An 18,207-nucleotide genomic window follows, 5' to 3' on the forward strand; every position below is an offset into this window, starting at 1 on the left:
CCGGGAATCGAACCCGGGTCCCCTCGCTCGCGAGACGAGTGTTCTAACCGCTGCGCTACAGGGCTCCGGTATAATGATAATTAGAAATAATTGACAATCCATCAATAATAATAATAATAATAATAATAATAATAATAATAATAATAATAACAATAACCACAGTAATAATAACGACAATAATAACGATGACGAATAATAACGATAATGATGATAGCAACAGCGATAATGAATAATAGCGACAGTAATGATAATGATAGTAATAACGATGACAATAGCGATAATGAATAATAATAATAATAATAATAATAATAATAATCCCTGCGTTCGACACTGCGCCCTCTCATGTCGCCGCGACGTCTCAAAGCGCTTTGCGGTGCGCGTACCAACTCTTACAACGGATCAATATCTATTATAGCCAATAAATATAAATATACACACATCTATATATATAGGGGTGTAAATAAAAACTGATTGGATCCCTTTGCTGTCAGAGTGAGTGAGTGAGTGAGTGAGTGAGTGAGCGGATGGGGCACTGTGTGGCAGTGACCACTGTGCGCCGGGAGGGGGCGCCCCCGAGCCCGGAGCCCGGCACATGCGCAGTGCGGGCGGGCGTCGGGTCGCCATGGAGACGGTCCCCAACGGTCACTCGGCAGCACCGGCCATGGCGGCCTCTTCCTCCTCCTCCTCCTCCTCCTCACGGCCTCCTCCTCCTCCTCCTCACCGGGCGCCGCTGCTGCTCCCGGCGGAGGCCGAGGGGTACACACGGGACCTGCGGGAGTTCCCGCTCCGAGAGCTCGGCTCGGCCCGGTCAGTGAGGGGGGGGAGGGGGGGAGGGAGGGAGGGGGGGGGGGGGGGGGGAGGGGGGGGGAGGGAGGGGGGGAGTGGGAGGGAGGGGGTGAGGGAAGGGGGTGAGTGGGAGGGGAGGGAGGGGGGAGTGGGAGGGAGGAGGGAGGGGTGAGTGAGTGAGGGAGGGGGGAGGGGGGGGGGGGAGTGAGGAAATGAGTGGGAGGGGGGTGAGGGAGGGAGGGAGGGGGTGAGTGGGGGGGGAGGGAGGGAGGAGGGGGGGAGTGGGAGTGAGGAAATGAGTGGGAGGGAGGGGGGAGTGAGGGAGGGAGGGAGGGAGGGGGGGAGGGGGGGGGAGTGAGGGGGGGGAGGGAGGGAGGGGGGGAGGGGGGAGGGAGGGGAGGGGAGGAGGGAGGGGAGGGGTGGAGGGAGGGAGGGAGGGAGGGGGGGGGAGGGAGGGGGGAGTGAGGAGATGAGTGGGAGGGAAGGGGTGAGGGAGGGAGGGAGGGGGTGAGTGAGTGAGGGAGGGAGGGGGTGAGGGAGGGGGGGAGTGGGAGAGAGGGAAGAACCGGGCGCTCGCTCCGGTGACCTCCCTCCGGATTGCCGCGGCTCTTGCCAACCTTCTCCAGACGCCCCCCCCCCCCCCCTCACTCTCACTCTCACTCCCTCTCGCGTTCTCTCTCACTCTCTCTCTCTCTCTCTGTGTCTGTCTCTCCATCCGTCCATCTCCTGCCATTCATGAACTAATTGTGGTTTCCGTGTCCGTCGGTCGCCCACAAATATACAGTCAATTCACTTTACAGTGTGTTCTGTGAAGCGCTTTGGGACGTCCTCCCGACGTGAAAAGCGCTATATCAAATGCAAGGATTATTATTATTATTATTATTATTATCGATAACTACTTTGAGTTCACGTTGTCAGACCGGCCTCAGTCTTCGGTCTCTTTTGAGTCAGAAGGTTGTGGACGAAAGCCACGCATTGCGACTCTGGGTCGGGGTTTGAGGCGCCTCGTCTGAGGGGCGGTTGTCCCGATGAGGTCCAGGGCTGTTCGGAGTTGACGCTAAAGATCCCGTGGTATACGGTTCAAAAAGAAAAAGAGAAAAAAAAGCAGTTTCTCCCCAGTTTCTCCGGGCCAACAATCCCGCAGATACATTTTTAGCGACATTCCACTGTTTCTCTTGCTCGCGATGGTCCTTCCTCTTTTTTTTGTGGCATCTCTCACTTGTTCAAATCCGCGTCCCCCCTTTCACCTTTAAATAGAGATAGATAGATAGATAGATAGATAGATAGATAGATAGATAGATAGATAGATAGATAGATAGATAGATAGATAGATAGATAGATAGATAGATAGATAGATAGATAGATAGATAGATAGATAGATAGATAGATAGATAGATAGATAGATAGATAGATAGATAGATAGATAGATAGATAGATAGATAGATAGATAGATAGATAGATAGATAGATAGATAGATAGATAGAGATAGATAGATAGATAGATAGATAGATAGATAGATAGATAGATAGATAGATAGATAGATAGATAGATAGATAGATAGATAGATAGATAGATAGATAGATAGATAGATAGATAGATAGATAGATAGATAGATAGATAGATAGATAGATAGATAGATAGATAGATAGATAGATAGATAGATAGATAGATAGATAGATAGATAGATAGATAGATAGATAGATAGATAGATAGATAGATAGATAGATGAGATCTTGATTTGATTGTTTTGCTGAAGTCAAGTGTCACTTCTGTTCACAGATGGTTCAGACAACATGAGTACATCGAAAAGCTAAACATGCAGGCTATTCTTCATGCCTCCGCCAACGAGGATGAATTTGTCAAGGAATACATGGTTTCCTATGGGAAGGTAAGCAGTTCATTTCATTACTTGACCTGCCCTCAAAATAAGACCAGCAACGGAATTATTTACCAATTCCTTCGCAGCCAAATTTATTAATAAAAAGTATGCTGCTCACTTGGAGATTGCAGACACCATAATTTCTCTGCACTGTTTGCAATGGGGGATTTTATTTGCTGCACTTTTTGCGCAGTAAAACTATGTGAACTGTTTCATGACCCCACTTTTTTATTCTCCAATATAGTTGGAAAACCATCGCACTTTGTTGAATTTTCCTTTCATATATCGTTAAACTGTACTTCTCCGATGGCTCAGTTAGTAAGTGAATTGCTTATGCAGACTTTATATCTTGCTAACTTTGACATAGAGAATTATAAAGCTACTTATACAATAATCCTGCCTCATATTGATGCACAGTACTGTGTTACCTCGTGCTTAATTTTCCTAAAATAAACCCCCAAATCACTGAGTTTTTGACTCAGGTCTATGAATTATTGCACTCAGCACCTTTACATTATTATATCTCCCTGCTCTCTGATTTGTGCACTATTCAGTAATATATTTTATAACTGATAACTATAGCGTGATTGCATTGCAGGTCCCCACACTCATCCATGAGCTCATCGCAGTTGAAGTTTGGAAGCAAAAGGTGTTTCCTGTGCTCTGCAAGCTGCAGGATTTCAACCCTAAAAGCCACTTCCCCATATACATAGTGGTGAGTGAGATCATCATAAGGGGCTTATCCTCTACTATGGCTTGGAACTTGTGGAGCAAAGTGGATGTATTGAGAGAGAAAAAAGCAATCTTTCAAAACAATAATAATGCATTTTTAACTGAGCTTTTGATAACACTTTCACCTCTGAACCGCAAAGTTGTGGGTTCAAGCCTCACTTTGGGACTTTGGTTGGGATTTCATAGATTATCGTGAGAATTGTACGGATTATAATCAGGCTCCAATGTAGTGGGATTTCTTTGGTTTGAGCTGCTCCAGATTGGCTCTCAAGCTGCTTTGCTAACTCAGTTGGGTTTTTCCAGGTCTCCCTTTAGTATCTATCAGTGGAATAGCCTAGTCCTGGAGGAGGCTGGTTGCAGGGAATATAATTATAGTATAATAATATAATACATACTATCATACATTTTTAAATGAGAATTTCTTGCTTCAGGTAGGGAATTACTCTTAAATGATGTATTTTTTTCTATTTCCAGTGATGGTACTTTGAGATAAAACTGTTCCCTTCATACCTCAGTTCACTATTAAATAAGAGTTGGTTACCGTCTGACTGCTCTACTTGGTACTGTGTCTCCATGTTGAGTGAATTTAGATTGTGATTGTTTCTCTTTTTCTCGATGTCCAGATTCACCACGAGGCAACCATCATTAATCTCCTAGAAACTCTCTTTTATCACAAGGTAGGTATCTTGCATACTAATTGCATGGAACTGAACACTTTTGCCATTTTTCATGCAGGGGACATCACAGATCCTGTCTTTTCCTTACATCCAAACAAAATGCAGGGAATAGGAACTCTGGCTGATAACTTTTTCTTTCACTCCTTCTGGCCTAGTGAAGGAATACTGAGGGCCATTATAACCGCTCCATCATTGCCCTGTTTACGGTTATTTAACACCACATATTGGGATGTAACCATTGACTTTCTTATCCTCTTTGGTTTAGTGCTACCCCACACATTGCATCTTCCTTGTAACTCTTATGTTGGACTTAACGCAGATCTCACTGAATCCAAATTTTCCTTTCAGACACGTGTAATATATTGTCCATTTTAGAGAAACTATTTCCTCTGGTGGGTGGTGGGGATCCAGAACAAGGGGGCATAATCTTAAAATAAGAGCTAGGCCATTTAGGAGTGAAATCAGGAGGCATTTTTTTCACCCAAATGGTAGTGGAAATCTGAAACTCTCCCCCAAAAGGTTGTAGATGCCGGTTTCATTTAAATTTTCCAGGATGAGATGGATAGATATTTTTTAGGTCAGGGTAACAAGGGATATGGGACAATGGTGGGTAATTGGAGCTGAGTTACAGATCAGCCATGATCTGATAGGATGAGTGGCCTCCTCCTGTTTCTATGTTTCTTTAATATTTTGATTTACAGGATGGGTGTGAGTCTGGGGAGGATCTGGTGCTGGACCTTGCTGATTATTGCCACCGAAAGATAACCATGCTGGCCGCACAAACAGAATGCTCTGAACAGCTGGACCTGGACAAGCAACCATCCAAGGATCTACAGAAACAAACATCTATGGAGGTTGGAGACACAGAAAAACTGATGTAGTAATGTCAATGAGGATAAATCAGCACTTTGTGTTGCATTCAGTGGCAGAGGAGAGACAACTCAGTAGAACACTATTTCTGTATTTGCACCTGTAGAGTCCTGTGGCTCAGGGGTTAGAACACTCACCTCACAAGCGAGAGACCTGGTTCGATTCCCAACAGGGCAAAATGTTTCCTTACTCCACGCGCCTCTGTTTACCTAGCAGTAAGTAGGTTGTTAGTCGATTGGTGGATTGAGGACACGATAAGGTGCTATATCAAATGCCAATGCAAGGATTATATTCCTTCCCAAATACCCCCCTCAAATCTCCGGGTTCCATTGTTTCAAAACAATACGGTTGCAACATTAAATGCAATACGCATATAAAAGTATTTGATGGAGCAACCCTGCTGTTGGCTGGATTTCCCCACTGTTGATTAGCTTTTAGTACCAACAGTGGATTATTTTAGGATTTGAAGGGAGCAAATTCATATAAAAGAAAGCAACCGTAGCATTTGAAAACCACAGCAATTCACTTTCTCCTAGTAACAGCTGGGTTGGGACGTGTAGAAGTTTCCAGTGTTGCTTCGATAAAGCGATTGAAGGTTACACGAATCTGCATAGATCTAAGTTATTCCATATTCTGGGAAATGTGGCTCCAGCCACTGTGCACTTATAGAAATGTCATCTGTAGTGTGCAGATGTTCAGGTTGAATAATAATGAGAAATCTCTAAGGAGGAAACAGAAGCCCACAACATTAGTTTCTGACCTTGCTTGTATAACTTGGTGGTAAGACCATATTTTAATGTGTAATTTTAGGCACCTTGCCTTTCATAGGCATATGAATGGCTTGGCAAGAGTTCAAAGAAAGATCAGAAAAGCCTTGTTATGATGAGGGCATTGCAGAAATTTGACTTTTACTTTGGAGAAAAAAAATTCCTAAGAAGCATAATTTAGAGGAGTGTCTATAATGTAGCTGTAAGCAAGTTATTAACTGCAGATGGGAGCACAGAACTGGAACACTCAAGAACAAAATTGGTAAGCCTCAATGAGTTGAATTTCGATGCTCCTCTTTCTGTGGATATTGTCCAGCTGGGCCGTGAAGGAAATGGGTTTAAGAAATGAAAGACTACTTTTGCTCTTTGCATTCTAATGAGCGTATCTATTTACAGGAGTTAAAGAAACAGAGTGAGGACCTGGAATTTGAAATTGCACTGAAGGCTCTATCCGTCCTTCGCTATATCACTGATCACATTGACAGGTATGAAAGGGGAGCGTCCACTCTGTTATATCGGTGTATTGATGAAGATTTCATGATGTAGAATTAATGTAATAGATGGTTAGCCGGATTAAGGAACAATTAAGTGTTGGTCAAGAATTTTTTTAAAGTTATTATGTGTTACATTTTAATTTTTTTTAATTGAATCCGGTTTCAATAGGATGTCAGTCCAAAAGAATGGAATGTTTGTCACAACTTGTTAGCGCAAAATTTTCAGTAAAATGCCCCATTTTCTGCCGCATCAGTGAAACATTTTACATTCCCACTGTGAGTGATTTTATGAATCCAATACCATCCTAGACTTAATGCTGAGCAGATATGCTCTAAAGATTTGCATTTGCTCGGAAATAATCAATAGAGAGCTTTCATCCATCTCTATTCGGCTGAGCTGGAATGAGGGTACTGTGGCACTTCCCATGCATGTAATAAACCTTCCACTCTACCCTGGATTAATCTGGCCTGCTCCACATTATCTTATTTACAACAAGAAACAATTCACGTTTATATAGTGTGTTGGGAGGTTCTCTCAAACGGCTTCACACAGCCAAACAACAACAACAACAGCAAGCCAAAGGTACAACCAAACAGTCAGATCTGTGTAAGAATGGTCCTGGAGCAACACTAGACACTAGTCAGCAATGCCTCTAGTTGTCCCAGGAGCACAAGAACTGCTGTAACAGCACAACAACGTTCTCAATGAATTCAAAATGTCTGCACAGAATGCAGGTAGCAAAGCTTTACAGTACTCCAGCTCACTGTAACTCTCTCCCAGATGTTTCAACAGCTACCCCCGCAGAGTAGAAGTTCAAATTGAAGGTCAGCCATTACTTCTTGTTACCATTTGCTAGAGCATGGGAAGGATCTGGCCTTGTTCTTTAGCACTGATATGGGTTTTGTAGTAATCTCTTTGCTATTATGCTGTTGTTTCAATCTCCCTGCAGCTTGTCATTGAGCATCCAGTCACGGCTCCTCAACACGCACAATCTGCCCTGTGTCCTGGTCTGCCTGGTGCAACACTGCCCCTGGAGCCGACGCACTTCAAAAGGTGGGTGCATCAGGGCATCAGCTACTGAGATTTAGAATGTGGGTTGTCGCTCCTACTGAAACCCTGAACTCTATACTAAGAAAAAACACATCACATAAAATATAGTGTTGAATCTTTTAACTAAATTAAATGTCAAATGTTAAAGCATTGGTAATAGGGAGAAGAATGTCAAATGACAGCAGAGCTTTGCTCCGTGTAGTCTTGTGGGAGTGAAGCTTTTTTTTTCTACGTTAGCATACAAAATTTTAATGAATGATTTAAGCAACGCAGGTAGATAGTTGTAAGCAATAGGTGTGCTGAGTGAATGTTTCCAGAACACTAATCCACAGTTTTGAAAGGTCTTGAAAAAACGTTGGCTGAAATCTTTGCAGCGTAAGGTGTGAGCTCGATGCCCTGGTTGGGTGGGTTTGTGCCCCTTGTAGGCGAGCTACACAAGTACAACGATGGCAGGTGGTGCAAAGTGCCCCCCGAGGACTACCTGAAAATGACCAAACTGGACGGACAGGTGTGGCTCGCACTCTACAATCTGGTGATGAGGCCTGAATGCCAGCAGAGGTATGATTTCAACAGCTACAACAAGAACCAGCTACTCAAGGTACAGCGCTGATAATCCGCTACGGGTTGTGAAAAGGCGAACTTTCTGGATGGCTGATTGGGATGGGATTCGTCAGCGAATATATCAAAAGATGTATTAAGCTTGTGTGTGTGTTGAGATCATGTGGCACTTTCATCTTTCCCCCCTTCATTCTTTCCCATCTTTTTCTATCCTGCTTATGCATCACCTGCTTTGAGTCAAAGGTCAGTGAATGTTTGACAGCCACTACGTTTAGCAATTGTGAAACGTCGTATTAATTTGCCAGTTTTCACTTGCATACCACTGTACCGTTCTCTCAGCATCAACTAGGACTGTAACTGTAGATGCAGTAAACGGTAACTGACAGCAGGCGGTGATGTTGAAATGTGAGGGCCGGTTTGATGTGCTCGTGATCTCACACACCATTGCAATTGCCTGTTGAGCAAATCTGATCGTATAATCCACGCGCATGACACAGTCTGGGGCGACTGAACACGACTTGCTTTTAACTGAAAGCGAATTGCATTTTAGGTGTCTGGTGCCCAATTTAGACTGCCGTGGAGATATCTGAGTAAAGAGCAGGCAGGACAAAGGATTCTTTTTAACGATATTACAAGAGGGCATTTCATGTGCGTGAGTTGGAGCTCTGCACATGCGAGCGAGTGAGAGCAGTGCAATTTGCAGCAGCACAGTTGCCATCTGCCAGATTTTATTGGGCTATTAGTGGAAATCTGGAACTCTCTTCCCCCAAAAGGCTGTGGATGCTGGATTCATTAATTTTTTTTAAGACTGGGGTGGATAGATATTTGTTAGGTCAGGGTATCAAGGGATACGGAGCAAGGGCGGGTAATTGGAGTTGAGGTACAGATCGGCCATGATCTGATGGAATGGCGGAACAGGCTTGAGGGGATGAACAGCCTACTCCTCTTCCTATGTTTCTATCGTGTCCAAACAGTGCCAGTACAATAATAAAACTGCCGCTCAGATTCCTCTTTCAGGTCAGGTTCTCTCTGAAGTTGCCCAGAAAGTTGTCCGTTGGTTAGAAATCTCTTCTTGTGCATTTTAGCGTCATGCACCTATTCTATTTAACATAGGCAGTGTTTGAGAATGATTTATAATGTCCTGTTATAACATTTCTGTACCCAATGTTTGAGTAACTCAGTAGCAGTGTTTCTGTTCACCAGCTACAAGGCTTCTTGACCGAAGTCCTTCTTGACCAGTTGCCCATTCTGGTGGAACTGCAGCGTTTTCTCAGTCATCTCTCCGTAACAGACCCTGCACCTCCAAAGAGGAATCTCGTCTTGGAACAGGTTCAATATTATGATAATAATAATAATAATAATCCTTGCATTTTATATATAGCACCTTATCACGTCTTCGAGAAGTGCTTCACAGAACATACTGTAAAGTGAATTGACTGTATATTTTGTGGACAAAACGTGGCAGCCAATTGCACACAGCAACGTCCTACAAACAGTCGTGGATTGAGGAGTCCAATGTTTTATTTTTTTTTATTTGTTGATTTATGAAATAGAGAATGAGTGCAGTGTACCACAGATGTGCTTTCCTCTTCACTGTCAATGAGAACCAAATGCCGTGTACCATAGAACCATAGAACTAGAGCGTAGAAGAAAGCTAATTGCCCTATTGTACCTGAGCTGGTTCTCTGAAAGAGTTCTCTTGTTTAGTCTTGCATTTTTCCATATCCTTTTAACATTTCTGCTTTTCAGATATGTATTTAATTCCTTCTTAAAAACTAATCTGAATTCTGCCTCCAGCATAGTCCCGTCACTCCTTTGACCTTTCAGTAAATACCTAAATCTCTGTGCTCCAGTTACTGACTCACTGACTCGTGGAAATAATTTCTCTCTATTTACCTTATCAAAACCCCTCACAATTTTAAAAACGACCACTATCAGATCTCCTCTCATAGTCTGCAGGCGCTATTTATAAAATTCAGCATCCCATTAGTTCCTTTTAAAGCTTTTTCAACTTGTCGTTATACTTTTAAAGATGTGGGAGAATGTTTTTGCTGTTGCATAGATGCATTCTGCCAATTTTATTTCTATCTATTGGTACTTTCTGGCAATAGGTCCCTGAAATTTGGGATAGGCTCACTCGAGAGAACACTGGCAAGTGGCAAGCTATTGCCAAGCACCAAGTGATAAATGTATTTAACCCTTCAGACAAGGATTTGCTTCATCAAGCCCGCAAGTAAGAAACACCGCTTGTTCTGTTACTGTTATCCTAAAAATATGTCAGCCTAACAGTATGATTGCAATGGTTAATGTTCGGTGGTACACCTTTTCTCCCTGTTTAAATACATTATTGTGGAAATAAAGAGTTCAACAGAAACACACTGCAACCAATTCAACTAACTTTTCAAACAAAATATCCTGGAACGTTGCAACCCTTGTGGGAATATCAACAAATAATGTATGATGTAATGCTGGACATATCCCATCACGACATCCGTATGTGTTCTAAAGGCTGAACGGCCTTGGATGCATTTAGAGGAAGCAGAGTGAAGCTGAGGTCAGAGAGAAGTTGAAGTAGGTTGATCCACACATAGTTTTACTTCAACTTTCCTCTAGAACCAGACTTAATTCTACTTCCATGCAAGATGTTTGGACCAGGTGGGGCCAGCCAGGTGGGTTGCAATGATCTTTCCCAGTTCTGTACATCCCTGGATTCCTGAGTCATGAGGAAAGGCAAATGTAGTTAAGTTTGTTTCTTTAGAAAATAAGAACACAAGAATTTGCTGGCGAAAGAAGGCCCATCTAGTTCGCATTCCACCATCCTGGCAGTCGCTTGACATGTTGTGTTCCCCAAACTATCTACTGTACCCTGAGATATTATTTTCTAATAAAATAAAAAAATATTTGAGATTATGAAGTGGATTAACAGCAGGACTCTGCTCCATTTGTTAGAGTGTAAAGGCCATGGTGGGATACTTTCATATATCGTATCATATCACCCAGGATCCTCTCGTTCTCAATGCAGATTGGCAGAAACCTACAATCTGGACGTAATGGAGAATCTGATCCCAGACCGTCCAAAATGTGCACTCTGTGGGGCGGAGGCAGCGAAACGATGCTCAAGGTGCCAGAACGAATGGTACTGTCAGAGGTAAGCAGATAAAACCTGGTTAAGCTCGGAGCGGTCTATGCAGCATGACAGTTATAAGCAAAGTTCATCAAAGCCTCCACGCAGCTGTGAAGGACACTCGCTAATCGGTAATGAAAAATGATCTTTTATGTGGCTTAATGAGAGGGTGTCAGGCTGAACTTTCCATTCACAATGTCACAAGAGGTGCTGGGCTCTCTGCACAAACAAACTTCATTTACCCGACAGCTATCAAAGAAAGGAAACTCTATCTTAATCTGCCTGGGTTGGACTAAAGTCCAAGCTATTGACCATCATTCTCTTCCACTGAGCTAAGCTAAGCCATCTTGACACCACAAACTTTTATTCAAGGGAATCTGATGCATTGATCCATGGAACAATGAATGTTTGCTTTTCAATTTACTTTTTTGTTTAAAAATCCTTTTCCAGACAGTGTCAGGTGAAGCACTGGCCAAAGCACAAGAAAGCGTGTGACCTCATGTCAGAATCTGCCAAAAACCTGCAAGAGCAATTAAAAATCTGACAGTAAAAATACTGACAGGGAGCACACAGCTGTGTCCTGTGAATGGAGACAGAACAGAACAGAAGTGCACGATATCTAGTCATTTGTACATTCGCTGTCGAGAACTTCTATCAAACTTCACAGCACTCAACACAATGATTGACCTAATCCTGTTTGTTCAGGTGGATAAGGGATGCGTTAATTGATAGTATTTCTAAAATATTAATTTGCTAAGTGCTTTGTGAGCGAAACCCAGAGCGGTTAGCGGCAAATCACTCTCTTGTGTTTATTTTGTGTGCCTTGTGCTAATGGATGTTTGTCAGTGTTGAATCGGGATAGCTGTGAGCAACCAATCGATGTGTTTGGAGTTGACTTCAGTTGAGATGAAATGAAAAGAGAAGTCGTCGGGAAGACTCAGCAGGTCAGGCAGCATCTTTGGAGAGAGGAAAGTGAGTTAACGTTTCAGGTCGATGACCTCTCGTCAGAACTGTTGAGATGAAGTTTACTAATTAATTTATTCAGAAATTCCACATTTTTAGAAAGTTGCATTTCTGCAGATACTTATTGATAACAGAAGTGGTTCATCTGCTAAGCAGTGTAAATAGGGGAACTCTAATAATAACAATAAAATTATAATACTTATGTTTGATACGGCGCCTTTCACATAGGGGTGAAGGTTTCAGCGCTTCCCAGACAGCTCAAACATTTCAGTCGTGAAATGCAGTTTAAAGCAGTGTCATTTCCTGCTTTTCGTTCAAAGAGAATTGTGGTCTTGCCGTTACTTACTGAAGGTGTGTTTGTAACCGAAATTGTCCCATCTGGTTGAGATGAGTTAACTCAGCACAGTATTTGAATCTGGGTAATTCTGATCTGTATGACTAGGTACCTTTACCCACTAGGCTAAACAGAAAGTCTTATGAAACTTATGGCAGACGGGAAAGGCTGAATAAGAATCCTATCTTTCAGGTGCATAGGTTCATCAAAGACCAATACATATAACGGTAGAAACAAAGCTTGCACCACACTGCTTCCTCTTCCTGTACTGTGTACCACACTTCCAGAAATGAGGTCAAAAAACAAGCACAAAGGCACAATAACAGCCGGAGACAATCTCTTTCTTTGCATTGAATACTGGTTTCAGCTCCCTTGTCAATGAAATGAGATGAACATCGTTAAATGCTGTGGACGTTTCTGACTCCCGAGACTTCTCGTGCTCTGCTTTTTAGCTTAACCTTACTGTCAATGGCTTCGATAGTAATTGTGGAATAATTCTCCGTCCAGAACTTATCCTGTCTGGCTGCGTTGGCTCTGTGCTGGGAATGGGACAACCAGCAACAAAATCTATTCCTTCAGCACCTCGGGACCTCCTCCCGACATGAAAGGGACCATATCAATGCAATTTGTTGTTGTTAATTCAAGTTTAGATAACAGTCTGTTCCATTCTGGGGTGACACACCCTGTGTATTTCCAATTAGTAGCCCCAGTGGAAACGTGGAACAATTTTAAGCAAGTTCACAGCTGCATCTCTACAGGGACATTAGATTGATTCGAACCCTCCCATTTTCACTGAACTAAGGCATTGAAATCTTTGGTTATTTTGGAATTCATGTGTATTCATGACACTATAAAAATGTGCTGTAAGCGATGATCTGTATGCAGTTTGTGTTTCTTTCTTGAAGACCTCTGCATTCTGGCAGTATGCACAGCGCTTGAGATTTTCTCTGGAGTAATAAATGGATGCAAAGAGGATGCAGATAAGGTGACGAGAGAACAAATAACAACACTGAAATCAAATGCAAGAGAAAACTAAGCTAGCAACGGCAAAACAAACCTTGGAAAAGAAAAGACAGGAAAAGAAATGGGGAGAAGAAAAGATAGCAATAATCCTTGCATTTGATATAGCGCCTTATCACATCTTCGAGACGTCTCGAAGCGCTTCACAATGTCCTGTAAAGTGAATTGACTGTGTACTTTGTGGGCGAAACGCGGCAGGCAATTGCGCACAGCAGCGTCACACAAAGAGTCGTTTTTGTTTTGCGTAACAATTGTTTTTGAAGGGATTATTAGCCCAGAAAATAAGGATGAAAATAAGGAAAAGAGAAAGCTGGAATATCTTATCCGCTCGGCTATTAAATGCCAACCCCCTCCCCCACCATCTTCATATAAGTGCTGGAGGTTGCTGAAGGGAGTAAGCTGCAAACTGTGAATCGTTTCTGCTTCCGAATGCCGGCAGCAACTCCCCAACCGTGGTAATCCTGGCCAGGAATGTGGAAAATGTATATTAGGGCAAATGGGCTATTTTCAAACCACGAGAAAAAATATTTTTCCCAAATCGAATTCAAGTGGGAGCGTCGGTTCAGCTCCATAAATGGAAGGTTCCCAGAACGGTTCCAAGGAGTCTGCAAATAATTTTCCCGCGGAGTTGCAGCCCTGTGTGACTTCTGCGCGTATGTGGGTGTTGTGGGTGGGTGGGTGTGCGTGTGTACGTGCGTGCTGGGAATCAGTGAATGCCACCTGCTGTGATATGAGGCGCTGAAACCATTCTGCAACTTCATTTTAGTCTCACGTTGCTGAAAGAGGTTGATCTCTCTTCACAGAATGCAGTGGATTTGTTGATGAAGCTTAAGTGTGTGTAATATATATGTGCGTATAATACTCTTCGCACTTGATAAAGCGCCTTATCACGTCTTCAAGGCATCTCAAAGCACTTCACAGAGTATGCTGTAAAGTGAATTGACTACATTTTGTGGGCAAATATAGATATATGTACACACATATATATATATATAAATAATGCATTAGTTATTGAGCAGCTATTTGGTAAAAAGTCTGTATCCAAACAAGAGCACAACTGGAAATGCACAGTTACTCTCCATTCCACCCGTTGCATCTGCTTTTTTTTTAAAAAAAAACCCACAAAGGGCTTTGAGACGTTTCAACGATGCAATAAAAAATTACTATGATCGACGTGAATGCGGCCGAAACCAGGCCCTGCGGCAGACTCGAGCCACTTCTCGAGGCATCTGGCAAGCGAAATCCAGCATGAGCTTGTTCATCAAGCTGTCGATCTTGCACCATCTTCAGAAAGATTTGAGCTTTTCTTCAGTGATTTATAACTGCAGGGTAGAATGCAGTCACAGCGATACATCAGCCACAAAGCTTGGCACGGGCACAGGAGTTTGAATCCTTCAAGTGATCCAGTTAATCCGGTCTCGAATACGCTTTCTACAATAATCGTTTTGTTCAATCGAGCTACGTTGGTGGAAACGCAGCCACCAGGAAACCTTCCTTAACGCAGCAGGTTTATCGCAGATTTCATCGGACTGTAGACGTGCTTTCATTAAACCTCGCTGTTCAGCTCAGAGAATTAGTCCCGGAGAACCGCGGTGGTCGACCTATTTCAATCTCCGGCGATGGAATTAACGTTCACGTTACACGGAGCATTCCAGAACAATGAAGCTGAATCCGTATTGGCCTTCAAGAGAGGGGTGGGGGGGTGGGGGGTGGGGGTTCGAGAGGGAGAGTGTTCCAGAGTTTCGGGGTGTAGTGGCTGAAAAGCTCGGCCACCGATGGTGGAACGGAGGGATTTGAAGACGAGCGCCAGGATTTTAAATATGCTTTTGAAAAAGAAGAGTAAGTTAGAGAGGGGTGTGTGGGTGTGGAGGGGGCTGGGGAGGGGGTGGGGGGAAGGACAGGTTTTCGGGGGCGGAAAGCGAGCGCGTTTAACAATAACAACAACAACCCTCGCATTTGACGCGCACGGCTCCCCACCGCGCCTTCCAGACGTCTCGAAGCGTTTCGGGCGAACGGACCGCGGGTCGGGGGGTGGGGGTCGTGATCTGGAGTGGGGGGAGGAGGCCGGCGCGGGTAGACAGACAGACAGACAGACAGACAGGGACAAGGGCAGAGCAAGAAAGGCTTTCTTCTTTGCCGTGCCATAAATTTCTGATTCTAGTGCATTGCAGTGGTGGAGCTGACACTGATGCAGGCAGCAGCTGCGGTCATGGTTGCAGTGAGGAGGAGGTTTCAGCCCCCAACTCCTCCTCCATCTCTCTCTTCTCTCTTTCTCTCTCCTCTCTCTCTCTCTCTTTCTATTGCCTCGCCCTCTGGAGCATCAACTTCTTGCACTTCGTGACTTGTTAAGATCGAGTCTGGATTCCTTTTTTTCTTTTTCTGCAAAGAAAATAATAACCATATCCCTGTACTTGTCATTTCCCCTCTCTCCCCCCAACCCCTCCTGCATTTGGGCTTTATTTTCCTTCCTTTTCCCTCCCCCCCCCAAAAAAAAAATCTTGAGTTGCAAAACCTTGGGGTTTAATTAATCTTTTGGAGGATTCGTTTTAAGAAGTCGTCTTGACCGAGGAACCTGGAAGAGGAGAAGGACGGAGGGGGAAAAACAAGGGGGGAGAAGGAGAGAGAAAGGAGAAAAAAAGAAGGAAGAAAGAAAAGAACACACACAGAGAGAGAAGGAGAGAGAAAAAAGAATAGAAAAGAAGTTAAAAAGAAAAGAAGCCCTTGGGCTGGACGTTGCTGCACTTTTCCACGTTTGATACGACTTAACTCTTGAACTTTTGTGTGTTTTTTTTTCTCTGTATATATATATTTATAATCTATATGTGTATACGAAGGAAAAAAAAGAAACACAATACCTCTCTTGTTTGCTGCTCCCCCCCCCAAGTTTCTGCTCTGAAGGGAGGGAGGTTTTGTTCATGTCAATGTCATTTTGGCAGGACTTTTATTGTCGGGAGTTAAGTATTCGGTCTCTCTTATTTTTGGCCACTTTGTCGCCCTTATTCTTGAGTGGAGGAGGAGGAGGAAGAATTTTTTTTATTTATATACATATATAATTTAATTGAATGCCTCCGTCGCTTCCAGTCTGTCGCCCGAAGACGTGAGCGATAAGGACTCTACGTCAAATGCAAGGAATGTTATTGCTCTTATTATTATTATTATTATTATTATTATAACAGTTCAGGGAACAGAATATTGTTATGGCGGAACTGATTGAACTGCGGGACCTGAAAGACCGCAGCCCGATGGAAGCGACCCTCAGCAGGACCTCGCGCTCCCCGGGTTTGGAGAGGACTAACGCCATGCGCATCACCCCCGGGGGCAGAGGCGCAGACATCCTGAGCCGGGTCAGGGCCGGCCGGCCACCGGCGAGGAGCCGGCTGTTGCTGACGGGGTTGGGGGACCAGGACCCCAGGCTGACCGAGAGACCAGGCGAGGGACACGACTTCAACCCGTGCACCCAGACTCAGCCCAGCTGGTGCGATCTGTGCGGGGAGTTCATCTGGGGGATCTACAAGCAGAGCCTCCAGTGCACGAGTAAGTTCCACGACCACGATAACCATAATAATTATTATTGTTATTATAATAATCCGCGTATTTGCTAGGGCGCCTCGATACACGGTCGAGACGTCCGTTAAGCGCCGCACGGGAGATGGCGTTAAGTGAAGCGACCGTGTGTTTCGTGGGCGAAACTCGGCAGCCGATTGAGCCAAAAAGCGATCCACCGATCCACTAGCAACCGGGTTCCTATTTACGGCTGGTTAAGAGGCGCGCGCGCGTGTGTGTGTGTGTGTGTGCGTGTGTGTAGAATGGAATAAGGAAACTTGCCTCGGGTTTCGCCCCGACCTCAAGCAGGGCAGCGTGTCAGAGCGCTTGACTGTGGCGGAGCACGACACCAAGCCGCGGGGATGGAGGCGGGGGGGGGGGGGTGGGGAAGGTGACCGTAAGGCACTGGTCGAAGAGGAAGGTCTTCAAGCGTGAATTGAAGATGGGGAAGGAAGGGGCGAGGCGGAGGAAGAGTGCTTCAGAGTTTCGGGGCCTCGTGGCTGAAAGCACGGCCACCGATGGTGGAACGGAGGAGGGCAGGAGGCCGGAGCCAGTCGAGCGGACAAAAAAAACCCACCAGGGAGGAAAGCGCATGATTTCATCCTTAGTATTTACACAAACCTGATATAAAAGAAAGCAAATTACAAGGACGGGGATGGGAAGCGTTTCTTACTAGAGATTAAAAGGCACTTTTAATGGATCAGTTTTGAAAGTCTTGTAATTTCCAAAGGTTTCGAGTGTATGCCAAGGAAAGAATGTATTTCTGAAGGCTTCCGCCCATTCAGACACAAACCGAACGGCGCAGGTCTGTTTTTATAGAGTCCCCCAATGTGCCAAGAGGTGGGATGGAAATACAGTCCCAGTCTCTCTCAATACAATGCCAATTTTGACAATGTGCTGTTTCTGTCCTGGAGGCTTTATTTCTGTTGGGGATTTGATTCCTCGGTGGCTGGCCACACCCAGAAGATACCTCAACAACAACAACAGACGTTTCTCAAATAGAGCATCTGGCCCTCAGCGGCCAAAGGGTTGGACCACCTTGTCCTTAAGCCTTGTCCATTTTCCTGCAAGGATGACTGGAAGCAGTGTGAAGCTGGAACTCAGTAATTTCAGGTCAGATATAACATGTCTGACTGAGATCAGCTTGTTCTACGATATATAACTACCAATTGACCTGCGGATGCTAAGTCCATTCAGATTTTCAAGACCGAGGTGGATAGATATTTGTGAGGTCAGGGTATCAAGGGATACGCAGCGGGGGGGTGGGGGGGGCAATTGGAGTCGAGCTACAGATCAGCCATTATCTTACAGGATGGTTGAACAGGCTCGAGGGGCTGAATGGCCTCCTCCTGTTTCTGTGTTCCTCTGGTGGGCCTTCAGGAGAGCATGGCAGTATCCCAGCGGTGCTG

The 18,207-nt window shown here is 44.4% G+C and overlaps 1 protein-coding gene across 1 annotated transcript; it reads left to right on the forward strand.

The window, feature by feature from the left end:
* Positions 1-204: 204 nt before the first annotated feature.
* Positions 205-13,106, forward strand: zmynd10 (zinc finger, MYND-type containing 10). The gene is made up of 13 exons (XM_042339712.1): positions 205-241; positions 696-807; positions 2,566-2,674; positions 3,264-3,380; positions 4,021-4,074; positions 4,776-4,928; positions 6,108-6,196; positions 7,156-7,259; positions 7,682-7,854; positions 9,018-9,143; positions 9,926-10,047; positions 10,837-10,962; positions 11,389-13,106. Exons 1-13 carry the CDS (start codon positions 205-207, stop codon positions 11,480-11,482), a joined length of 1,416 nt encoding a protein of 471 aa, XP_042195646.1. The 3' UTR covers positions 11,483-13,106.
* Positions 13,107-18,207: the final 5,101 nt, after the last annotated feature.

The sequence above is a fragment of the Callorhinchus milii genome, unplaced genomic scaffold, assembly GCF_018977255.1.
Source record: "Callorhinchus milii isolate IMCB2004 unplaced genomic scaffold, IMCB_Cmil_1.0 Scaffold12, whole genome shotgun sequence".
Classification (NCBI taxonomy): domain Eukaryota; kingdom Metazoa; phylum Chordata; class Chondrichthyes; order Chimaeriformes; family Callorhinchidae; genus Callorhinchus; species Callorhinchus milii.